This window comes from Hesperophylax consimilis, chromosome 21, assembly GCF_061612785.1.
Source record: "Hesperophylax consimilis isolate HC1 chromosome 21, BYU_Hcon_1.0, whole genome shotgun sequence".
Taxonomy (NCBI): Eukaryota; Metazoa; Arthropoda; class Insecta; order Trichoptera; family Limnephilidae; genus Hesperophylax; species Hesperophylax consimilis.
Genome location: NC_142856.1, coordinates 14616650 through 14644036, shown reverse-complemented (window position 1 = coordinate 14644036; position 27387 = coordinate 14616650). Strand labels below are relative to the sequence as shown.

General features: G+C 34.0%; 1 protein-coding gene across 1 annotated transcript; it reads right to left on the bottom strand.

Moving 5' to 3' along the window:
* Positions 1 to 1403: 1403 nt before the first annotated feature.
* LOC149413642 (sodium-coupled monocarboxylate transporter 2-like) lies at positions 1404 to 27387 on the bottom strand. The gene is made up of 11 exons (XM_089644687.1): positions 26705 to 27387; positions 24839 to 24998; positions 21523 to 21640; positions 20537 to 20604; positions 19788 to 19942; positions 16668 to 16808; positions 14248 to 14356; positions 11662 to 11771; positions 8355 to 8529; positions 6238 to 6485; positions 1404 to 3362 (listed from the first exon to the last, which is right to left on the bottom strand). Exons 1-11 carry the CDS (start codon positions 26923 to 26925, stop codon positions 3098 to 3100), a joined length of 1770 nt encoding a protein of 589 aa, XP_089500813.1. The 5' UTR covers positions 26926 to 27387; the 3' UTR covers positions 1404 to 3097.

Sequence of the window (27387 nt, the reverse complement as noted above, 5' to 3'; positions counted from 1 at the left end):
CTTTTTTTGTTTAAATTTAATTTAATGTTGTTATTATTTTAAATTTACATATATGTATTTTTTTAAATGATATTATTGTAAAGCTGCACATCTTGATACAGGAATGCCCTAGTTAGATGTGCAGAGTATGCTTTTTATGTAAAAACTGTTTTTTGAATTAAATAAATAAATAAATAAATAAATGATATCAAGGTCTGAGAAACGAGTATCAAAAATTATCTTCAAAGCTACGTTATCTAAAGCTATATTTTCATCCCTGAAAATTCTATTGTCTACCCCCCCCCTCCCTAGGACAGAAAATATGGGTGTCTAGAAATTAAAACGGTTTTGGCCCTTTGAACTCACTGGAGTAGTCAATGTGGCCCTCGGGCTGAAAAGTTTGGAGACCCCTGATCTAGGCCATTGCTTCTGAAATCAGTGGGGTCACCAGTCTCGGATATTACTTCTGAATTTGGTGAGTCAGTCATCTAGGCCATTGCTTCTGAAATCAGTGGCGTCACCAGTCTCGGATATTACTACTGAATTCGGTGAGTCAGTCATCTAGGCCATTGCTTCTGAAATCAGTGGCGTCACCAGTCTCGGATATTACTTCTGAATTCGGTGGCGTCAGTCATCTAGGCCATTGCTTCTGAAATCAGTGGCGTCACCAGTCTCGGATATTACTTCTGAATTCGGTGGCGTCAGTCATCTAGGCCATTGCTTCTGAAATCAGTGGCGTCACCAGTCTCGGATATTACTTCTGAATTCAGTGAGTCAGTCATCTAGGCCATTGCTTCTGAAATCAGTGGCGTCACCAGTCTCGGATATTACTTCTGAATTCGGTGGCGTCAGTCATCTAGGCCATTGCTTCTGAAATCAGTGGCGTCACCAGTCTCGGATATTACTTCTGAATTCGGTGAGTCAGTCATCTAGGCCATTGCTTCTGAAATCAGTGGCGTCACAAGTCTCGGATATTACTTCTGAATTCGGTGGCGTCAGTCATCTAGGCCATTGCTTCTGAAATCAGTGGCGTCACCAGTCTCGGATATTACTTCTGAATTCGGTGAGTCAGTCATCTAGGCCATTGCTTCTGAAATCAGTGGCGTCACCAGTCTCGGATATTACTTCTGAATTCGCTGGCGTCAGTCATCTAGGCCATTGCTTCTGAAATCAGTGGCGTCACCAGTCTCGGATATTACCTCTGAATTCGGTGGCGTCAGTCATCTAGGCCATTGCTTTTGAAATCAGTGGCGTCACCAGTCTCGGATATTACTTCTGAATTCGGTGAGTCAGTCATCTAGGCCAGTGTTCCGCAAACTTTTTGTGTTTAAGGTACACCTATCAAATCAAGAAATTTTAGAGGTACACCAAAGAAAAAAATCAATATTTATTTATTACTAAAATCAATATACGTAATATGAAAAGATGTTTAGTGAGAAATGTGAGCCTGTTTAACTGAGCACAGGAGATCAACATTTGAAGCAATCGTTGATAAGGCTGCTTTCATCTCTTCATTGATCGTCCTCAGGCGTTCTCTTTTTGAAAATCCCAATTCGCATAAGTAGGTTGTGGCAAATGGTAATATATTTTCAACAGCATGCTTTGAAAGCAGTGGATACTCATTTTTTATATGCAGCCAAAAATGTGCTAGCTCTACTTTGGAAAATTTTAGTTTTAATGTCCGATCAGTTTTTAACTCCATTAATTCTTTCTGCTCGTTTATCGGCAAGTGTCCAAGGGAAATTTTATCCGAGAGTGGATTTCATACCCAGTCCATACGTTGTAGGTCACACTTAGGAAAATAACAGTTCATTTTTTCTGCTAATAGCTCCAAGTGTTTCACTATCAAAGCCTGCACTTTTGTTCTGAATCGACAGCCATGCCATTTGGAAACAATTCATTACTACCATTGACAGCGTGGCTGATCCATAATACCAACTTAGCGCGAAAGCTTTCAATTTTGTCCGAGGACGTTAAAATATAAGAATTCCTACCTTGCATTTTTCTGTTGAGCTCATTTAAATTAGCTAATATGTCCGCCAGATATGCAAGTTTTACTACCCGTTCTTCTTTTTTAAACTCAGAAGCAAAATCTGAACCCTGGGCCTCCGAAAACGTCTGGGACTCATTTTTTAGCTCGTAAATCCGAAATAGCACTTTTCCGCGAGAAAGCCATCCTAATTCTGTATGAACAGAAGTGACTGATGATCTGCTCCCATTTGCTTTCTTATTATCTTCACAATACCTTGATTTTTTTTCGCGGCACACCAACTGATGACCACGGTATACCAGTGTGCCGCGGCACACGCTTTGCGGAACACTGATCTAGGCCATTGCTTCTGAAATCAGTGGCGTCACCAGTCTCGGATATTACTTCTGAATTCGGTGAGTCAGTCATCTAGGTCATTGCTTCTGAAATCAGTGGCGTCACCAGTCTCGGATATTACTTCTGAATTCGGTGGGTCAGTCATCTAGGCCATTGCTTCTGAAATCTGTGGCGTCAACAGTCTAGGACATTACTTCTGAATTCAGTGGGTCAGCAGTCTAGGTCATGGCGTCTGAATTCAGTGGTGCTAGCAATCTAGGTCATAATTTTTGAATTTGATGGAGTCAGCAGTCTAGTTAATTGTTTTTGAATTCGGTGGCATCAGTAGTCTAGGTTATTGCTTCTGAATTCGATGACGTTAGAAGTCTAGGATATTGCTTTTGAATTTGGTGGTATAAGCAATCTAAAATATTGCTTTTGAATTTGGTGGCGTAAGCAATCAAGGATATTGCTTCTGAATTCAGTGGTGTCAGCAATCTGGGATATTGCTTCCGAATTCGGTGGCATCAGCATTGTAGGTCATAGCTTCTGTGGCATGTGCATTGGATGTACCTCATTGATCCCCACAATGTCTTTAGCATAATGTGTCAATGGTGAATTTACAGCACGGCTTAATTTGTCAAAAGCTGTTAAGTACGGTTATATAAATTCTCTGTGGTCCTTCAATTTGTCAAATGAAATAAATAATATATATTAAAAAAAATATATGTACGTACTGTGGTAATTTTAGATTATCTTTAAAAACTAAATTGTTTTACTTTCATAAATTAAATCTTATATTAGGTATATTTTTTATTTCTGAATTGTCTTCAATTCTAAAATCATTTCACTATGTGCCGTTCCATTTTCTGGAACATCTACCGTGTTCTTCTTTGGTAAAAATCTCCTCAGCGGAGGGGATATTAGGTTCGGGTCCAACGTCTTCAAATCATTTCCTCCGGTCAGAAAACTGACAACCAGTGCGACAATTATGTTGAATAGTGTGCCGAATGCTGTGTAGTACATGAAAGACAATTTGTAGACGAAAAACACACCGTCATCTTCTTGGTCTGCATTACTGGAAACAAAAACAAAAAACTTATATTCATATGAGTATTCTTAGCGCAATATTTGAATATTGGCGCAACAAGTATTTGGTTTGCTGATCCACCGCTAGAGGCGCTGCTCTCATCTCTGTCAGCCAAAAAGGGAATCACTCATCACCCATAGAGCGGCAATTCCAACGGATTTACTCAAATCGAACTATTTGGAGTTAAAAATGTAGATTTCATTTTGCTTTCCGATGATATTTTTTTGTCACATGTCACCACTGTGATAAGCGCTCTGTCTCGTACGTACGGTGCTGTTGGAACGAGATGGATTGCGTGTCACGTGACTTGCTAGGCGGTAAGCAGTGGTGGCGTGTGATGGAAATTTTTTGTTATTTTTAATTGAAAAAATATATAATTAGATGGAAAAATTACATCTACATTTTTACTACAAATATGATAAGGAATCGATGTTTGAAATCCTTCTGGTAGGCACTTGCCGATACATTCTGTAAATTTTCATCATAAACAATCTGCGTGTTATTTATCGTTAGTGGTAGGTATACAAACAAACTTAAATTAACGGAATCTTCGCCGACAGTGAAATCTTCTTAGATTTGATCAAAAACTCCCTATCCCTCCTGGGACTACTGTTTGTCCCTAGATTCCTACAAAAAAGCCATTATAATCCCAGTATATAAATCCGGAGATCCAAAAGAAGTAAACGAAAATTACCGCCCAATATCCTTATTATCCAACATTGCAAAAATACACGAAAAAGTAATAAAAAAACAAATTACTGATTATACAGATAACCAAAAAAGTATTAACCCTAGTCAATACGGTTTTAGAGATAAACTTAGCACACAAGACGCAATTGCAGAATTAACTAAGCTTATTTACAAAACATTAGATAGAGGCAAAAAATGCTTAAGTATATTCATTGACCTCAGTAAAGCTTTTGATAGTGTCTCACATTCAAAATTAATTAATAAAGTAAATAATATAGGAATTACTGGCAAAGCTAAAACATGGTTAAAAAGTTATCTCTATCAAAGAACTCAACAGGTTAAAGTAAACAACGAATTAAGTGAAATAGAAAATATAGATTTTGGAATTCCACAAGGAACTGTTTTGGGACCTTTACTTTTTATATTATATGTTAATGAACTTTTTCAACTCCCAATCATTGGAAACATCATATCTTACGCAGATGATACAGTTATAACTATTGAAGGAAATTCATGGAATGAGGTCGTAGTATCAGCTAATAATGCAATAAATATCGTTAAACTATGTTTTGACGAAAATTTATTGACACTGAATGTCGAAAAAACCCATTTTATACCTTATAGCCTAACAGGGAATAACTCAAATGTAAATCTAAACATAAAAATTCACGAAAGAAATTGCCTCCTTAAATTCGCACCCTGTAATTCAAACTGTATAAACATTAGTAGTAAAAAAGAAATAAAATATCTTGGAATAATTATTGATAATAACATTAAATGGAAAAGTCAAATAAATTCCACAGTAGACAGAATGAGAAAACTAATCTATATATTTTTTAGACTAAGAAATATTGTATCATTAAAAATACTAAAAGATATTTATTATGCACTGGCGCACTCTGTCCTACAATATGGAATCGTGGCTTGGGGGGGGTGCATATAAATCATCCCTACTCCCACTGGAAACTATTAAAAAATACTAATAAAAATCATCTTAAAAAAGCCATATTACTACCCAACTATAAATGTTTTTCAAGATTTCCCGGTTCCCCCACTTACAAAAATTTATGACAAAATTGCACTTCTACAAATACATAAAGATTTCTTTAATAAAAATAATTTACCACAATTGAATATTAGCAAAAGAATAATATCTGTTGGAGGACAAACCGTGCCACTAGCACGAACCACAACAGCACAACATCACTATATATTCAAGGGTGTAAAATTATTTAATAAATTACCCCTTGATATACGATCGGAAGAAAACTACGAAAAATATAAAAAAAAAATTAAATTAAAATACTCTTGTACCACCTCATAACTTTACTTATTGTTTAGAAATATGTTTTTGCCTTTTAAATTATTTGAATCATTTATTAACTAACCTATATTTTTATTACTTTTATTGTTATTTTTTGTGTTATTTTTTGTTTAATTACTAATATTTTTTGTTTAATTTAAACAAATGTAAAAATATTTTTGTTGTCCTCTCCTAAACACAAGCAGCTGCTTTATTAGGAGAGTGATTGATATATTGGTGTTTATATTGTTAAAATAATTGTAACCTTGTTTATATGTTTCAATAAAAAAAAAATATATATATATATATATATATATTTCATAGGTATTGTACTGGACACATACGCCAATGACATCGACTGTAAATGCCAGTTTCCTCTGGGGGGTACCTTGGGTAAGGATTTGCAAAGAAACACAACTTGTGAATGTCGTCGGACAACTAACTGGTTTGGCCAGTTCTTTGCGTATTTATTGGGTTCGACTTCAACAATTTCTACACGTGTTAATGTGGAGCAATTATTCTTATATCTAAACAGAAATTAATTACTAAGGTCCCACGGTTTGTCGTGCGAGTAATTCATCCTTGAACTGGCGATATAACACGTGTGCGGTGATTAAAAATCTTATCATCGTACGAGACAAGCCTCAAAGGAGTCGGCATCGTAAAATGTGTGACATCAGACAAATATTAATTTTCTTGATTATTTAATAATTATTTAGGTATATCCATCTGCTGTCCGGTACAGGGATGTACTTAGATCTAGTACACTTTGCAGATTGATGTCGCCCGAGTCGACGTTAGGCCGATGTGTAAATTCATCGGTGACCACATCAACTAATATTATGCTGAAGTGAATAAATCTATACTCACGTCAAAGGAGTAACTGATTGCTGCGAATCCAGGGTAAAGTTGCATGTATGCGGTACTCCTGGATAAACAGGGTCCGTAGCGAGGTTCACTTCATTATAAGTGGAGCCAATAGCAATCCAGGACAGCATAACCATGCTGCTTATGGCGCCCACCATTGCTCCGCGGGAGTTGCACCGAGGGAACAGCATCCCAAGCACGAAGAAAGACAAACAAGGAGCCGCGGTTATGCTGTCCAACATGTACATGGCCTAGAAATACAAATAATTCAAAAATATATTCAATTTATTAGGATTAATTTATTGAAACATAAAAAAACTTATTGTAATATTAATCATTGAAGAAAATAATAAATATGAATGAGAAAATGAATAGGTGACGTTGGGAACTGAGATCGGAACCCAGATCTTCCGATTTTACCGGGACTGGCGTCTTTATCAATTGAGCAGTTACCACCTAATTACATTCTGACATTTTTATCAACAAATCTAATTCGTACTTCCACGACATATTCTACAATATTTCACTTTTGCATCATAATGCAGTTGAAATATTTGACCTAGGCATCATTTTTGATCAGAAACTCTGCTTTTGTATATCATTTTGTAATTTTTTTTTCATATTTTATTTATTTTATAAAATACAATATAATTATTTAAATTTACATAATAAGAAAATATTTCAAATTATAACTCAACATAATGACCTTTACGAGTCTAAAACTCGTGTGTAAAGGGAAAAAAATAATTAAAACTGAACATACATATTGTTAGGAATGTGGGGAATTACGTAGGATGCCAGTGTTAGGGATGGAGCTCCCAACGTTATAGCACCAGTGTTAGGAATTGGCGAGGGACGCCCCACGATATGAACCATGTAGGCGGCATTGTTAGGAAGGTAGCTCAGTGTAGAATCATGAGAGTCCAATTATTCAGGAAGGGTCGGCAAACGCCTTTACACGGGGGACTTTCAACAATCTAGACTACACTTCTCTCGTCAAATGAAACTCTACTTCGTGACAATATGTATATATTATATAGAATAAAATTAAAAAAAAAACATATAAAGTGAAGAGATTTTTTTTGTTTTTTATAAAATAATATAATGAGATGTCGTCGTGAGTCTAATTAGTCAAATTATTTAGTATGGTAAAGTTTATTTTATTTTACAATTTATTATAATCCGGTTCTAGCCTCAGCTCTGTCGCAAGTTGATTAAACCACACCACTCCAGTGTAAGTGTAGTAGTGTTGTGCAAAACTGGTGTGCATTAATGGAGTGCATAAGCGGCTGATGTAAGCTTTATGAGTAAGATTAAGAAAAGGACGCTTAGATGGTTTGGGCATGTAGAGCGAATGAGCGAAGAAAGGACTGCAAAGGGAATATATGATGCGAATGCGATTGGAAGCAGAAGTTGGGGACGCCCGAGGAAGACATGGCACGATCAAGTGAATCAGATACTTGAGTGGGGCCATGTCGAGAGTCAGAATAATAGAAGAGTATGTATGAATGTGAATGATGCAAGAAGTGTGTGCCAAGACCGAGTTGTTTGGCGTTCCTTCCTCTCTTAGTTAGGGTCCTAGTTAGTTAGTTTATACAACTTCTATCGCTGACAGGGATATGAAAATGTTGGGATTTGTAGTAAGGATTTCCAACGATTTAAAAATTTTTCACACATTAAAAATATTGTTCACGTCTCTCGTAAGAAGCATTCCAGAATATAACTCTACAATATTGTCACCTGTTTTAAATAATCACATTATTAATAAAATTATCAGTTGGATAGCCCTGATATTATATTAAGTTGATTTAATTTCATGTTCCTACCATTAGACAAAGGTTCCATAATTTGAATTGTTGTGGCAATTGTACTAAGGTTTCAGGTTACAATTCTGTTATAGATTACACACCGTTGTTAACTCTTTTGTTAATGTAGCTGATGTTTTTTTTTAATCTTTGGAAGAACATAATGAGTAAAACCTCAAATAGTAATAATTAATCATTGATTAAAATTACCAAAATTAGTAAAAGATCCGGTCGCGTCTACAAATTGAATCTAAGGTCCTGGGTTTAAAATAGCAGGGTCTGCTCTAGCACAAAATAATAATGAATGATTCTTACAGATAAAAGAGTGCCCATATGTTCTACAACTGGTACCATCACCACAGTGTAAATTCCTCCAATGACTATGAGCGCCCTGATTATGAATTTCTCTTTGGCTTCAGATATCGAGTCTCTTTTGATGTAGTCATTGTATATGGAACCAGCCACTGTGTTAAGAATGGCTGCTAAGTAACTGAAAAAAAATTACGAAAAATTATTTCTTTATTGTGAACATCTCACAAGAGTCACAACTGCCCGAAGCGGATGACATCAACAAACGTGGTGTGTTATTAGGCTGAAGGGAGTGGGGAGAGGAAGGTTGGGAAGTACGAAGATATTTTTACATAAAATGCCAAGTGGAGTATGTCTTTCTTGTCCGAGTAGCATATTAAACCGAAATTTAGGAAAATATTTACAATTTAGAATATAAGATACATTTACCCATAATTATTACAAAAAATATAATTCATATCATATTAATTACTGAAAGAAAAATTATAAATTCCCGGAAATGAAAATAATGGATTTAAATGGCAAGCAATCCATTATTAAATATTTTGAGCTTTTCGTTCCAATTTTTTCTATTTAGTAGTAGGTACCTACCGTCAAATATCACACTGCTAAATAATTCTATGGAAATTCAAAATAGCCGTAACCAGACATCAAAATTATCCATATTTTAAATTTGAACGAAATCATCATTTCCATTTGCGTTAATTTTAATTACTTACATAACAAAAAGTGGATATGAACAAGAAGGTCAACTAAAAACAGTAGTAAAATAATCTAATGCTTATAATTAATATTACATTAAAAAGATACAAATAAATGGTATACGAAATCCCTTCATCTGCTACAATAATACAATTTGCGGAAGAAAGGTGGGAAGCCTATAAGAAACTTATGTTTCTAAGTAGTACAGAAATAAAACATTCCGAAAATTCTTAATTTAGGCAAAAACTAATTACCTCTCAAAGTGATTCAAGAAAAATGTGGACTACACTTAAAGAAATTATAAGTGGTACAAAGAGAGAAAACATTAAAGAAGTTTGCTTTCCCGATGGAGTTGAAGATGATACAACGAAAATAGCACACAAATTTTACATTAATTTTGTAATTAGTGTCGAAAACATAAATAAGAGTATTCCATTAGTTACAGATACTTATTCTCAACCAGCGGAAAGAAGAGAGATTAAGTTTAATAAAATGTGAAAAAGAGTGAATATTTAATGAAAACTCTTAACACAATGTAATCAAAATCATTACAGAATTGAATTACAATAGGCATAATGAAAGATGCTCTGCCAGCTATAGGAGACAAATTAGTTTAATCAATAAATGAATTTTTCCACATTCATGGAATACTTTCATAATAACACCCGTGCCCAAAACAGTTCACGCAAAAAGCTTTGCAAACTTTAGACCAATTACCGGATTACCAAAATATAAACAACTAATAGAATCCATACAGGACAGATGACTAAATTTATTGAAAAAACTAACATTGTAGTATAACAACAATTTGGGTTGACAAATAAATATTTCTGTGAAACATCAATACATTACACCAAATTATATCATTACACCAAAAATTTATAATGCACTCTATACCAATACAGATATCAAATGTGAAAATATATCATCCTACAGGAAACATAAAAATGTAATAAAGTCTTGGATAAATACCATAGATATTAATATTTACCTGCTGTAACATCTGATCTTAATCTCTATTAACTTTTAACAAATCCTTATTAACTTTTATTTTTCATATTTAATCCCGTAAATACAGTAAATAATGATTTTACTATAAATATTTTCATTCTTTTCTTTTCAATTTTCTACAAAGATAAAATATGTATATTTAGAGTAATTTTAACTGAACTGCCTTAAAGAAACACAAGTATACCCACGAACTGGCGATGCCTATGTGGGATTTTTTTGCTATCATACATTTATGCATATTATTATTTTTATGTATATGCTGTTTATGAACTCGTGTGTGTGTACGTGTATTGTGTGTGTATGTTATGTATGGTGTGTAATACACTATATATGTATACATATGTGCATGTGTACATATACTTTTCTGTAATTCGCATTGTTTCTTTATTTTTTTAATATGTATGTAAAAAACATAATTTGTATTTTAAAACCATGTATGTAACAAAAAAAAAAAAATAAAAAAAAAAAAAAAAAAAAAATTATGTGATTACTGAATGAAAAACAGGTGTGGATCAGAAGAAAACACAATAGCAGTGTGCTTGGACTTTAGACGTTCTTTTGAAACGATACACAGAGAAAGACTATTAATGAAATTGAAGGACATAGGAATTCATGGCAATGAACTGCAGCGGTTTATTGATAACCTAAAAAATATAAAATAAAGAACCAAAATTGGACATGATTTCTCAGAAGAAACTCGGAGTACCTCAAGGATCTGTTTTGGGACCACCCATTTTTATTATACACATTAATGATATAGTGAAGTGCCTAAAGTACCGTTCCATCAAACTTTTATGCAGATTTGTCAAAAACACAAAGTGAACTTCATGAAATATATAAATGGTTGAATATAAATAATGGGAAAAAATATATCTAAAAAAGTAAATTTATGGTGTTAGATAAATAAAACTAAACGAAGTTATTACCCTAAACATAGACAGTCAGAGTGTTGAAGAAGTAAAATAAATTAAATAGTTGAGAATTATAATCGATCGATAACAAATTAAAACTAAAGAATACCTTTGAAAAGTTAACTAAAAAAATTGCAAAAATAAACTTACATTAATTTAGATGAAACGAAGCGTATCAAAATAGTTAACATTTAGGCACCTTATTTTAATCTTCTAAGGAGTCGAACTGCCGAAAAACACTAAAAAAGAGTTGCTTTTTTTCCTTTCCCGTAATTCGTGGCTCAGCTCGTGCTTTTTTTTCGTTTATATACTGCGATTGTTATGCTGCGTTGGATGCAGCGTAACAATCGCCCTTTGAAAGGTTTGATTGTCTAAAATGAAAAACTATTTTTTTTACTGTAATACATCTATTTTCAATTTTAGAAATAGCTGCGCCATCTTTTGGGCCAGCTAGTAGCCAAATTCAAAGAAAATATTTTTTATTTTTTGGTTCCACTGAGGATTGAACCTTCCTCCCCGGAAACTAGAGTCGACCGCGCTAACAACTGCGCCAAATCCCAATTGGGTAGTACCGACATGTATTTCAGATATTAATTTGCAGGCGTCTTGGCAAGTCGACGCCCGGAGCGGATTGCTCCAATTGCGCGTGCACTTGGACGGCCCTTGATATTACGAAATAACACACTTACCTCAAGCCACCGCTCAGGACACCAGCAACGAACAAGCCGGGAATGGTGGCAATGTGACCAATTTTGTCTATGGTAAAGAATGGGAATATTTGATCTGGTTCATCCACCAACTGCGAAAAAATAACAAATTAATATGAGCATTATTTATTAATGATAAACTAATTTTTATAAGGCAAGGTTTATAGCATAAAGGATAACAAATAATTCACCAATAAATGAAGATATTATATGTCTCGATGCCATCTAGTGACAAATTTAGCACTAACAAAGCCTTTCCTACAAAAATAAAGTTGGTTGTTTACAGGTGGAAAAAAAATAATAAGCGGTAATTGTTGATTGAGGTACAAGTACATATTGAATCATTTGGCGGGTTGGAAATAAGTCGACATAGCTCAGCGGTTTCAGAGCACCTGACCAGACATCAGAAGGCACGGGTTCAATTCCTGTTGGCGGCTTTTATTTTTACTAGGGAGATATTTTCAATTTGTATTGATATTTCAGGCGACTAATTATTTGTTATTATTAGCATGTTTGTCACACAAGTCTGATGGCATTATTATGAGCATGTTTGTTACACAAGTCTGATGGCATTAAAAAATATATGGATAAAAAACAAAACGATTCAAAAAATTGTTTGCTTTTTCCTTAGTTTCTCTTTTTTGATAGACCTGCCACTTTACACTTTTACAAAATTTTCAGTAGACACGAAATTTTTTTTCTTCCTCATCTGGAAAGTTTTTTTTTCTTCCTGAGTTGAATTTAACACAGTACTGACACAGATGTATAGCTTACATAGAGCATGTTTCATTAAGGCCCCGTAGTAAGCGTTTAAAGATGGTTTGAAAGGGAGATAAATGTAAATACGAATGTTAGAGGGAGCGCGCTAATATTAAAAAAAACGATAATAATTAAGCAAAAATTGTGCAAATATTTAATAAAACACGACTCGTTTGAAATAGAGCAAAAATCTATCTACAAATTCTTTAGTTGGATTTAAAGATACGCTGTGAAATTTTCATGTCTATAACATATTAAATAACACAACAAAATGTGTTTTTAATAATTTTCGGAGCTTACTTTGCGATTTTTTTCTATCGAGGGAATTTCATATACTCGAAGTTAACGTTTCGGCATAAAAAATGTATAGATATTATCTTAAAAAACTACATATATTTTTTTGGAACTTAAAAACTTACATAGTTAATAAGAAACTTGTTATAAATCAGTAGAAATTGGGTATACGGGGGCTTCACAAATAAAAAAAATAATTGACGATTCTTTCGCAATTCGAAGCCAAAGCGTTACCCCGTGATCTTGGAGGTATTGGTCACACAGAATGTATTTAGACATGCCAAATATTGTTTTGTTTTATTGTTTTTAAATATAAAGATTATTAACACTATATGGTCGGGCATTTTACCGCCAAATTGGGGGTGAAGCGCGGGTGTTTTTTTAAATTTTAGCGCCAAAATTAGACTTTTCGCAAAATATTCATATCTATTTGATATTTTTCGATGAAACTTTCAGTGTTTTACTTTAAAAAGATACTTTTTTTGTTGTGTTTCAAACTCATTGTATTGACAGGTAGATAGATCGGGTACCGCCGAAAATAGAAAACACATGACCCCGCACCCATTTAGTAACCCTTGTTTACAAGTTTCCTGCTCCTTACCGCTTTGCGCAATAAAATGAGTAAACTCGTCTCCCGCGTCTTACTGTAAAAAGGATTATGACGAGTTTTCTCGTTTCCCGCAAAAATGTGTTAAAATAGTTTATCTGAATTTGATATTTTTCAGGATTGAATTCAAATTCGTAATAAACAATGACAAGGTGCTCTCAGAATATTCTAATACAGTAAACATATAAATTTGCTGTCCCCTTTCCACTAGTCACAATAAGTGGGTGTAAACGAAACAATGGACATCGCGCATAACTAAACAGGGAAATTAATATTTATTTTAATTTGACTTAACCGTTAGGTTAATGGGAAACATGTCTATATTGATAAATATGTGCATGTATTGTCAGCATCAGCCATTGTCTATATCGTATATTTATTAGTAGTATACGTAGTCCAATGAATACATGATCGAACTGAAACTATTCTAAATAGGATACGATGTAAGCTTCTTACTACTTTTTCTAACAATTTTATTTTTAAATCATCATATAATACACTTGCTGTCCCTATTCCGCTAGTGACAATAAGTAGGATTAAAAAAGACAAAGGGCTGTTCCTCGCCGGTGGAAGCTTATACCGATGCACAAATACATTCAATGCTAAGCTTTTTACTGCAATCTACTCTCGTTGCGTTACCTATACATATAATGGTTACGTATACATTTGCGAACTGAAACGCGAACCGAGCTACGAATTACAGGATAGGGACGAAGCAATTGTTGCTTTCCCATAAGTTATAATATGTAGCATTGCATCTTTACGAATAAGCAACGATATATTAGTAAAACTCGTCCGATGTTCTATCAATTTTCTAGTAGAGATGTATCAAATTTACTCAAATTTTTCCACTGTCAACTTTTATCGAACTCGTTTGGTTTGATGATTATGAAAATAGTTTTTCTTACCTGTCTCTCAATGGGATCACAACCATAATAGACTGCATATACCAGAATGCCAGCATAAACGCTCATTATCACCATTCCGGTTATTGCAAACCAGTAGATTACTAGGACGCTGAAAAAGATAATTTTAATTATTTATTTATTTTAAATATTCATTTTATTTTAGCCATTTGCACATCCAAGTATACATTATTAAATCTTTATTGTTTCACATTTTCTTTTGATTAATCTACCTAATAAACTTAACACTTGGGAATTATATTGGGCCCATTCGTGATCTCGGAATAACCCTTGATAGTAAACTACAATATAACCTTCATATACATCAAATCACAAATAAAGCTGCTAAAATATTAGGCTTCATCATAAGAAACACAAAACTTTTTAATAGAATCGATATCATTAAGCAACTCTACTTTGCCTATGTACGAAGTCATTTGGAGTTTGCATCAGTTGTTTGGTCTCCATTTTACAAAATCCATATAAAAAAAATCGAAGCAATTCAAAACAAATTCCTAAAATATCTTTGTTACAAGTCATTTGTAAGATTTAATAATTATGCAGAGGCAGCTTCATACTTTAAAATTGATTTACTGAGTGTACGGAGGCATCATAAGGATGCACTATTCCTGTATAAAGTAGTAAACAATAATATTCAATGCCCAGAGTTGCTAAACAAGATTCCATTCAATGTACCTCTTGTGTCCTGTTTAGGGTTGATCAAAGCAAAACGAACTCTAAACAGAATTCTTGCCTGAACAGACTATGCAATAATTACAATAGCGTATTATCCAAGGTTGATATTTTCAGTTGCGAACTTACCAAATACAAGAGGTCCATAAAAGAATATTTCTCTGATGGTTTGTGAATAATGTTTATGTCTCTATTGTTTATATCTCTATTATGATTTGATTTATATCTACAACCTCTTTCCATGGCTATAAATGTATTGTTTTGTAAATTTTTCGTTTTATATAATCTTTGTTTTGTATAATTTTTTTAATTCATATTCCTTTCTCACAAATTTAAATAACTTATTCCATATTATGATGTCCCAGTTAAAGTGACAAGGAGGAAATCCATAATTGGTTTTATTTTACTATATAATACTCATGTACAAACTGATTAAATGTAAACTGTCGATTTCACGAAAAAAAAGATAGGTGCGTAAAAGTGTTTTAATGAGTAAATAAATATGTCTACTGGGTCCATTGTTTTAGAAATTTCATTCAACAGCCAGACCGTCTTAAGCCCCGCATTCCGAAATTCTACCGATTTACTCGTATAACATGTTTCTCTTGAATACTTTTGGTTTTTAAGTTCTTTAAAAAATACGTTATTTTTAAAGATAATATCCATACATTTGTAAAGCCGAAACGGTAATTATACGAAATTCCCTTGAAAATGATTAAAAAAATATCTTATTCCGTTATTTATCACTTTGTAGGTATGAAAAAATTTACAGTGTATCTTTAAATGCAACTTAGGGATTTTTTGGGAGATTTTTGCTCTATTTTAAACAAGTTGTGTTTTATTAAATATTTTCACAATTTTCGCGTAATTAATTGTTATATCTCTGCTTTTACTTGCAAATTTAGTGTGTTGGGAACTCTTGATAAAATAAAAGGTTCTTTACAATAATTGCGTTTATTTACGTACAATTAATAAGTCTGGATTTAGCTCCACTATTCATTACCCGAGGGTTGGTAATTCTCTGTTTCTAGAAGCTTGTTGTCTGTCAATAATATCCCACAGGCAATTGCTACACTCTAGCGACATCTGTCGGACTCTGGAGTAAGCTTTCTGACTAGTGCCATCTATCGCTTGAATACCCAACTTTTTACCATACATCACATTAATATAGTTTTTTATTCCAACCTTCGTATTTACATATCTCCCTTTCAAACCATTTTCTTCTTCTTTTTTAATACTTTCTACGGAGCTTTAAGCCATGAAGGGGACAGTAGCGGTCCGTGATTTTTGAATGAGCTAGAGTGGTAAGATTGAAAAAATACCACATTAATATCCATAATGTCGTATTTTTCAATATTACAGCTCTGGCTCACTGAAGTCACGGACCGCCACTGGAAGGGACCCATGAGCACACTGAATTGTTGAGTTAGGGGCCCTTTTTGAAAGAAAAAAACATAAAAAAAACAACAAGTGGTTCTATGGGTATGCCCTTAACACCATCCTCTTTTCATTGCTGTGCTAGAACATCTGTTCTGCAGTGTTTTATCTATATGATAAAAACACCTCGGACCTCGCTTTCGGTAGTGTACACCGAACATATGCACCAATAAACACCACCTACGTACGTACTGGTCGCCAAAATTAATTTTCAACGAGTCACAACGAATCAGTATAAAACAAATATATTCAGATAAAACTAATATATATATACATATAATGTGTAAACTTACATTGTGGCATCTTTTAAACTTGGTACAGAAGTAAATCTCTGTATACTGTCTTGTTGGGCGATCATCACACACATAAAGTCAGGGAATGATCCCAAAATCATGATCCAAAAACTGTTCCTCACGAATGGGCTTATGTTCATGCTAAAATCATACAACAAAAACACACTTTTTCAAAAAACTCTCCTTCACAATTTTTTTTTTGTAATGTGAAAACCACACAAGAACTCTTAACTGCCCGGAGCCAGTGGAACTACGAAATAACCATTCGGGGTATGTTGGTGGGGAGGGAAATGAGGTGGGAAAGAGGAAGGTATGAAAGTATTTCATTTCAAGCAACGGTTCGCTTGAATGAATGGTCGCCGTTCACAAGGGCGATTCTTAGAGTATACCACTATATACCACTCCGGAACACGGAGAAAACTTACTGATAATTTATTAAAAATCTGGTCAAATTATTCGTTTTACTGTTAAAAACGGGACTGAAGGCCGTTAACTAATGAATTGACAGAGTTCCTAACGAAGTATCAGTTAAGGCGAAGCTTAATGCTGTAACACTATTTTGATTAATCTTTATAACGAATTGGTGTACATTATGAATACCAAAAAATATGCTTTAGATAAATTAAAGGTTTTCCTATCGTTTAGCTTGAGTAGAATACAAATAAAAAATAAATTATTCAATAAAAATATAAATGAAAACTACTGAAAAAAATGTATGAACGAGTAAAGAAAACAACTTTAAAAAATACAGTATTATAGCTAAGATTGTCTGTGATAGTTTGACTTGATTAACTTTTTTGATTTCTTATAAAATTATTTACACAATAAATAAAAACCAGTTTTGTGCATGAAATCGAACGTTTCTAGACTCCATTTGTCAAGCAATTTTAATTCCCATTACCTACAATATAAGGTATACCAAGAATATACACATTTTTGGCTTGTAGCTTCCTCTTAAAAGTGAATATTTTATTAGAACGGCGGAACACTTGTTCATACAAATATTGATATTGATTTTCTAATATCGCATTCCATCAATTAATAGCATTTCATGGGGTATGGAACTTTGTCGTGAGGAAACATTTTGACATTTATATTTTTTAAATAACATTTTAGGCTAATGAATAGGCCCAATGAAAATAATACTCTCTATGGTCGCGCATTTTTTTGAGATGCCTCTATCCTCGTCGATGGTGTGTGACGTAAACGTTTCACACGCATACTAAATGTTGGCATATCTAGAGTCACGTGGGGTAACCGTACGCGGAGTGTAAGTGTTCGCAGTGATGTTTCCGACAAGATTGTGCCTGTTAAGCGCCCGTGCGTTCCTTAATTCAGCAGCGTTCTGAATCGTGCCGAAGAGGGAAATGTGTACAGTGGATGCTGATTTGTCAATAAAAAATGGTAGGTAAATTACTTTTTTTCGTGCATTTCTTAAATTTTTCATCTCCGTTACCGATATGTGCTATTGTGTAACCAGCTGTGTCAGAGCGACGTGGTCTATGATAATTTTTAGTGAAATATTGCAAGTTAGACGGGTGCAAAGTGATAATTCTAATAAAGATAACCACTAATCTGATTTTTAAAGTTTATTGAATTTTGGTGTGATGAAGTAAGTGTGCTGGGGTAAGCGTTCGCAGTTGGATGAGTGCGAACACTTACCCCGATAGATAAAATTGATTTTATAGCATAATATTTCAACTCTCGTTATATTTTTACAGTGAAATATGCCGCATGTGTACGTGAGAAAGCATCCAGAGAGGTCAGTTTGCACTCAACAGCAGATTGAAACTGCAAAAAGGCTTGTGAAAGAGGGGAAGAGTCAGCGGGCTGCTGCAAATATTGTTGGGATCAGTGAAGCCACTCTGCGTAAACGCCTAAAACTAAAATTAATAGCAACTTCAATGGGGAGATATTGTCCGACTTTTACACCAGATAAAGAGGTAGATTTTTAGATAAATAGGTACTTAATTTATCGTGCAGATGTAATTTTTTTGTGAAACTATTGATCTGATAATTATTCATTTATTTTCTGGTCGAAATCGTTGATCATTGTAAAAAAACTGACGAAATGTTCTACGGCCTGACTATGCAGACAATGAGAAAAATTGTTTACGAGTATGCTGAAATCAACAAGATCGAGAACAGATTTGACAACATTACAAAAACGGCTGGCAAGGATTGGGTGTATGGATTTCTAAAACGTAACCCTGTTTTAGATTCAAGACAGACTACTCCCACAAGTATTGCGAGAGCTATTGGGTTTAACGTTGTTCAAGTTCGGCGGTTTTACGCAAACTGAAAAATCAAGTCCTTATAAAAAGAAACTTCAGCAGAAGCAGAAAGATGCAGATGCAAAAATTGTCCGAAAACCAATAGTTAAAACCATGGAAATCGGACGACCACCTCTTTTCAAGAAAGTCACACCACAAAGAATCACCACAAAGCGTAAGGCGGGAGATTCCAGCGTGCATAACTGTTTAACGAGAGCACAAAAACAGGCTTCTAAGAACTATTTTTGCCCACAATGCAAGGAGAAATATCGAGATCCTCCAACAGAAGATTGGATATAATGTATTGTGTGTAAAGCATTGTGGCATGAGAACTGCACAGACTACGATAAAGGGATAATTTAAGTGTGATAATTGCAATGGGGGGTAACTCTTCGCGGTGCGAACACTTACCCTACGGTATGCGTATACTTACCCCGCACACGGGGTAAGTGTACGTAATCGACATGCATGTAAACTTATTAATATAACTGTTTGATTTATGAACCATATGAGATTTTTATGGTTGTTTGAGATGCCTTAATAATCGATCATATTAATAAAAAAAAATTGAGTAAAATATCTAAAGCTTTTTAATACAAAAATCCCAATGTAAAAATTGCGCACGGTTACCCCACGTGACTCTATGGTTAAATAGTGGACCAACTTGCTCCGTACAAAAAGCAGGGAGTTGTCAATCTAGTGAGTGGTTTATTTATGGCCGTACAGTTAGTCGACTGCTGTTGGAGGAAATATTGTAGTTGTAACTGAGAGAGAGGCAATATAGGGATTTCTAGTAGTCAAATATGAAAAGATTGTCCATTCATATGAATTCAGATGTTGTACTTACTCATAAATATCCAGTCTGTTTCCTTTATTAGCAGTAGTGAAAACTTCAGTAAAGCCCCCAGCACCTATTGTTCCTACCATTATTATAGTTATTGATACAATCAATAGTACAATTATTTGGAAACAGTCACTCCACACAAATGCTTGGAGACCACCCTAGAAAAAAACATTTCATCAAATTAACAACTCAGGTCAACAAAAGACTGTTTCAAATGTTGCAAATGTTGTTTGAAGTGACAATAACCTTAATATTACGTCTGTCCAACTAAACGTGTTTTTTTTAGTTTAGTATAAAGTGTTAAATACAGTTTACACGAAAAAAACGGTGTTTTTTCCAACTTTAACTTTTCAGCTATGTTTTGCGTTTATTTTTTTAATTGTGTATGTCCGTTTGTAATAAAATCTGAAAGAGTCTTTCACCACCTTCCAAAAACAGTTTTTCATTTTGGCAAAAGTTCAAAAACGGCAAAACAATTTGAAATTGATTGTCAAGCGGGAATATTTAATTCCATGATATTTTTTGTCTTGACACCCCCCATGTTGAAACTATCAATGTGGATTAAATAGGCTCATTCTAAAATTAATCTGGACAGATGAGGTCACAAAATTAGAAGTTCTACATCGAATTGCCAACAATTATGTAATTGTATAAGATACGATAATGAAAATAAGAACATCTTCAATATCTTGCTCTCGTTGGACCTGCGTAGGTCAATGGGAAGAAAATGAAGCGATAAAGACTTTACTTACAACTGCCGTGTAGAAGATGCACACACAAGACACCCCTATCGAAATGTAGTAGAGGTTTATTCCAGTCACTGAAAAATAAAAAAAAGGTAATACTATAATATTATATTAAAAACTGAAAAGTGAGTATGTACAAAAAAGAACTGTCGCGACTACACATAATGATTTGATCGTTAAATTTCAATCAATTTTGATTGTAACTTTGAAATAAGTGAAAATTTCATTAGTTTCACAAACAGATATGTCAAAACTGAAAGCTGTTCATCAAAAAATATAGTATTGTAATATATTATTGAAGAGCTCACATTGAATTATCTGGACCATGCGCAGAAAAGTAAAGCTCACTAAAGTAATGCAAAGATTTGCAGCACTGTCCATCGTGGGACTTTTCTATACAGGATTTGAATGTTCTTTCTTAAACGAACCACCTGGCATAGCGACTCTACAATTCATTGAGGTGTCTAACATTTATCGAATTCGTAAAAGTGTCTAGCTAAATGTTGTAGCAAAATATTCAATTTTGGAAACAAACCCGAACTTTTGTCTTTTTGATAGCGATTTGGGATATGTAATTAAGTTTCTTACGCATACAAGAATTTGCGCGCTAGTGTAAAAAAGAACTAGTAATTCTTAAAAAAGATTTTATTTTCGAGGACCGAATATTAATATTATAATGCGAGTTGCCTGTATACTGTCAGATTAATTTATTTACAAATCACCGGAAGTGGGACGGTCACCCCGCCTCCCGCACTCCCCGCAAGTTGGTTTGTACCCCTTTCCCTGATTGGTTTGAGTATTAATTTGGAACATTGTATTATTGGTTTTTTATTGGCTCAGATAATAAACGTGATTCTTGTAAAGCACACATTTGTCTCAACGCTAGACACAGCAAGGCTATCTAGAATATAATATAATCTCAAGAACTGGCCTACTTTCATCATAGTTCACATATGATTAAAGGTCTTGGCCTATTGTATAATCTTCCTTACCTTGACTTATGGCGAGTGCAGGGACGTATATCGTAAACGGTAGATACAGCAAGGAACTCAGCAGATATATCGCTGTTGCAAGGTTTTTGGTTGCTCTGGAGAATCTCAGTTCAACATACTGGAAACACAAAATGTCAATATTTTTTACATTAAATGTTAAACCATATTATATTTTATGCATTATATTTGCAGGTTTCGGCTAGGGGAGACATTGTTTGGCAACACAGAAATACTGATTTCGGCTAGTGGAACCCTTGCATAAAAAACACAGGTTCGGCCAGAGGGAATAGAAAACATTGATTCTGGCAAGTTGGAATCTTGCGTGATATCGAACTCTTATTCGGAACACCGGGTCCGGCTAGTGGTATCCTTGTACAGAGCAAGTGGGAATCATGTGAGGCATAATATAAATATAGCTTATGCCATGGAGAAAATTGCGTAGCAACAGAAAACAATGACTCTATATATTATGTAGTTGGAATCTTGCGTGACATGAGAGAAATACAGCTTTGCCAGGGGGACTCTCATGAGGAACACCGGGTCCAGCTAGCTGTATCCTTGTGAGGCATCAAAGCTAGTGGGAATCTTATGAGGTACAGTAATAATATAAACTAGCAGTTAAAAACCGTTTTTGCTGCTAGGCCCCGCGGGCGGCACTTGGTTGGGCTTCGCCCAGTTTAAGTGATACTAATACATTTAATATAACGCCCAGTTTAAGTGACACTACTTACATTTAATAGGTAGATATTAGGTCATTCACAGATATAGGGTGAGTATATATTGTAAATAGATTATTACAATATAGCGCCCCTGAGGTGATATCTCACAAAAGCGGCGCTTTACAAATTGCCCAATAAATATAATGTTTACATTTTATTGCGTACATATGCATCGATATACAACGGACATAGATAATCGGACATGGATCGTATTAAACTTTATTTCATTAAAACACAAATAACTTTGTTTACATCTCTTTATTATATACAACCACTAAATGTTTAAAGTTCACCTCATCAGGAGTAAATATACACCGAAGTCTAATCGAAAATTAAATATAGTTTACAATTGGAAAGAAGAAGTGAAAGGAGGGGGGAGGGGTAAGAGTGGGCGGGGTTTATCAGAATTAGGAATTACAATAACGTTAGACGGGAAAGACCAGTTAAGTGGGAAAATATATATTTAAAAAAAAATCCTGTTAATTATATCTGCTTTTATATTAACATGATTTCAAATTTCTAAAATTTCAAAATTTTTTAATTGCTATGCTTTATATCTTACGTGAAGCATTTTAAGACCTGAAAAAAACAAAAAGCATATAACCACAAAAAATATATTCATAAAACAAATAGCATTTAATTACGGTTAGTATAATAAATTGAATGTTGAAATACTAAATTAAACATAATCTCTTTACACGGTATATTTACCCTATTTCTAAAGATAGAAATAAACAACGGCGTAGAGTTCTATTTGTAGATAGCATATAGATAGCATGGTGGTCGAAAAATCCTAAATGCATGTAACAAATAATTTAAATGAATAAAGAAACTTTAAAAAAAAGATAACGATACTTACAAAATTATAAATAAAAACATTCCTGGTAGGTACTATTCAACCGGCGTTTCACATTTATAACAAAATAAAGAAATATATATATTCTTAATAATAAAGAAAGTGAATAATTTTGAATACATGTAGGATAACGAAAGATTTTTTAAATATTTATGCTGAGGGATCAGTAGGATTTATAGGCCCTGTTAGAAGTTCTACCGAGCCGAACCCTCTGATATGAAAATATCTGGAGTCGGTGAATTATTTTCCCATTTGATCTCTGGTGAGTTGACGTGTTGTTCTTGTATTGTTTTGTATTTATTTTGCTTATATAATGCACTTGCATAGTGATGATTGATTAGCTGATCATTTGTGGAAAAGTGAGTGGAAGGGTTTAGTTTTTCCTATGGGGAAGATTTACCCCGGACAATAAAGTCGGAAGTATAAAAATCAAACCGAAAAATCGGGAATTTATAAACTCAATTGGGATGATTGTAATTTCTTTTACAAAGGTAGAACCAATAGAAACTTTGAAGTCAGAACTAAAGAACATCTCGGAGCTCTAAATGGAAATAGTGAATCTGAGTTTGATCATCTTTTGAATAATGATTACACTTTTGATAAAAATTCACACAGGATATAAATCATCGCAAATAAATAATTTTGAAATTTTAGAAATAAGAAAACATGTCAATATAAAATCAGATATAATTGATAACAAATTAATAAGCAAAAAAAGTAGTAACTATGTGTATTGTTACTGCATATTTAAATATTTGCGCCAGTCATTTGGTTCGTTTTTATACCGCCAGAGGTGCGCTCTGTCGGCCATCTATAGCCGCCGTGCCTGCAAACCCACTACGTGGAATTCACCCGAAACACACAATTTGAATTTGACCAATCAGAGGGCCTATATCGTCCAGACGCTAGGGTAATAATACTATCAGATATAGATTTTGCCAAGTTGAACATTGTGTGGCAACAGAAAACTATGACTCAGGCTAGTTGGAATCTTGCGTGACATTAGAGAAATACAGCTTTTAAGACTCATGTGGAACACCGGGTCAGGCTAGAGGTATCCTTGTGCGGCATAAGAGCTGGTGAGAATTTTATGAGGCATAATATAAATATAGGTTCAGCCAAGGGGAACATTGTGTGACAACAGAAAATAATGACTCCGGAGGACTGGGGGGACTCTTGAAGACCAAAAATAAAAACTGGTTGTAGGGAGCCTCATGTGCTAAAATAGAAACATAAGCTCGACAGGGGGGAAGATTGTATGCCAAACAAAAATACTGGCTTTGGCTAGTGGAAGAGAGTGGCAAAAAAAAACCCAGTGGTCTGGCTAACATTAGATCGAGGAAAACTCTAGGCGACCATTGTTTAGTAATAAAAAAACATTGGTTTTATCTAGTAGGAGTCTTGAATTGAAACGGAACTATAATGTAAAATGTACCAAAATGTAAAATAGGTTTTTCGCTAGTGAGACTTTTAGGTGTCAAAATTGAAATACATACCGTCTAATTAATTAGATTGTTACACTTCCGTTCAACGAGCCTGGTTTAAAACCGTTTTAACAAACAAACACCATGGTAATAAGTTAAGTTTTTCACTGTTCTGGCGTTATGCGCCGCATTAAGAGTTACATAACGTTTCTTAGTAGGGCTGATTATGTTTTCTTAACGAGAAATTTGTTTAGTTAAATATAAATATGTTCTTGCTAATGGCATTGGTAAGGTAGGTACCTATTCATTACAATTACCTCATAAGAATTTTGCAGTCCAAGGTTGAAGAACACTGGTAAAAATAAGTACCAGGTAGCGATGCAGCCCAATATTAACACAGGACAGGACAATATGTAAAGTGCATTGTGCGTATACACTTCTGCTGGAACGCTGATGAGGATGATACCTGACGTATGGCTGGAAAAAAACAAAGAAATTGCTACATGTTGACATTCGAATATGTGCTTATTAATGTCGAACTTAATACTTATTAATCTGTGAGAAAGAATTAGGATGCGAATTCTCAAATTAATATTTGTTACTGAAATAAAAAAAATTGGGTTTGAACTATAATTTAAGTGACTGTAAATGTTTATTAAAGGAGTTTACCGAATAAATAAAAAAGCATACCAATATTTTAAACCGTGAATCGACAAAAACCAAGTACACAATAATATGACCATAGTGTTACAGATGATGCTGTTATACTAACCCACTGATAGATAATAGACACTAGAAATGTATTCCGTGTAGATTTTTAATGGAAACCGATGTTGCCACTGAACTTCTGGTTCAAATCCATTTAGTACGCGCTCTGTATCTCTTACACTGCCTGACATCGTATATCGCCATTACATTTGAACGAAATCAAAATTTCATGCAACGATTTCTGGATTGGAAAATTTAAGGAAAGAACGTTTTTACTTTTGAATCCCGAAACGTGCCCACATCGCATTTCTTGTGTTCTTCTATGGATTAACCACATATCAGAAAGGCGCCCAGATCGCATTTCTTATGTAACCAACTGTTTTGTTAAATTATCTTTCATATGCAAATAAAAAAATCTTGAACTGTAATAAAATGGATGTATTCATCCATTTTATTACAGTTCAAGATTTTCTGTAAGATCTGTCGTACAATCTACATAAATAAAATTGTCCGTATGTGTGTGCCATATTGACTTCAAAACTACTTACCGATTTACATGAAAATTTATTATTATTTTTTTTTATGCCAGTACAGAGTGGTTTGAATGATATAAAAAGTCAGGGACGCCCGAAGAAGAGAATGAGATACGGAGTCAAATTGTATTGTCTTTAACTATAGTGTGCTAACTCACTTTTTGCAGTTTTTGAGTTAGAACTTGAAATGAAGGTACCACATCATAATCTAGGTTTGCCAGAGAGAACTATGTTGCTCGACCAATCATTGAGAGTTTTTCAGCACCGTGAATCAATCAGAGACAAGCATTCTTCCATTAGTTCTCCAGCCACACTAAACTATCACAGTATTCAAGATGGCTTCCCACGTGACAGCTAGTACAACTGTTAGCAGAAATTACGGCGTTTCAGAGTGTTCCACCTCAAATTTCAGTGAATTGTCAGATGACAATTATAAAACTTATTTTCCAAGTGATTCTTTGAATATTTGCTGGTATTTAGAAATAAATCTAATCTTGAACTGAGATCGTTTTTAGTCAGTCAGAATGAACTACTTTCTTAAAAATAATTTTTATTGGTCTGTGAAATGTGCTGGAAAAATAAATTAATGTTCAAAGCTCAAGCTAAACCTTTATCTTAAATGTAAGCCCCAATTTCGTTCAATGGTGATTGTTGTATTTATACAATAAAAACATAAACAAAAACCATTGTTTTCTCGAATGTAAGCTTTTTTACTTAGTTCTATATTGTCTATGACGATCCAATGATTGTCGGTAAAATGTAGTTTTTTTTAAATAATTCATGAAGACGTGAATCAATTAATTATTTGTCGTAAAATGAGGCGTAAGTTATGAACGAAGAAATATGTGTGTATGGTGTATATGCCCTAGGAAGACATGACATAAACAAGTAAAACAAATAGTTAATAACAATACAGTAATATAATATATTGTTATTACTTACCTTGCAACCAGCGATAAAGCGACCGGTAAAACCTTCATCTGTTTTCCTCCATCCATAAAGTCCTCCGTGGTTTTATTCTTCTTGCTAAAGAATCCAAAATAGATCCCAATCAAAGTGGTGATTGAAAACATGACCCCCATTCCCGTATAGTCCGTCCAATTGAGCACCACATCTTTATGAGTGAATATTTTGGACAGACTGCCAACAACGGATTCATTCATTTTTAAAAAAGCGCTGTTTTAAATTTTCAAATAAGAAGTAATTCAGTTATTGACAGATCCAAATGACTCCTAACCAAAAATATATGCACCACGCTAGAAATGAATACTCGAATACTAATAATTTCATGAACAGAAAACATTACATCACCACGCTTTATCATTATATTAAAAACATGATTGTATTTATCTCTTTCGAAATGAATAGTCAACAAATGTATAAAATCTTTTTCCGCACTTTGAAATTAAGTCAACTATTGATGTTTCCACACATTGTAGTATTTCATTTCGTTGTTTTGATTCAAATTGATTGGATTTACTGTGGGAGCAATTTAGGAATTTAGATTAAATTGGCACTTGGCTTGAATGTAATCCAACTAGTTTCTTAATTTGTTTGTATTCACAACGTGTGATTTTGATTGCTTTGAGACGCGTACTGATGTATTATGTATATCAATACAACCG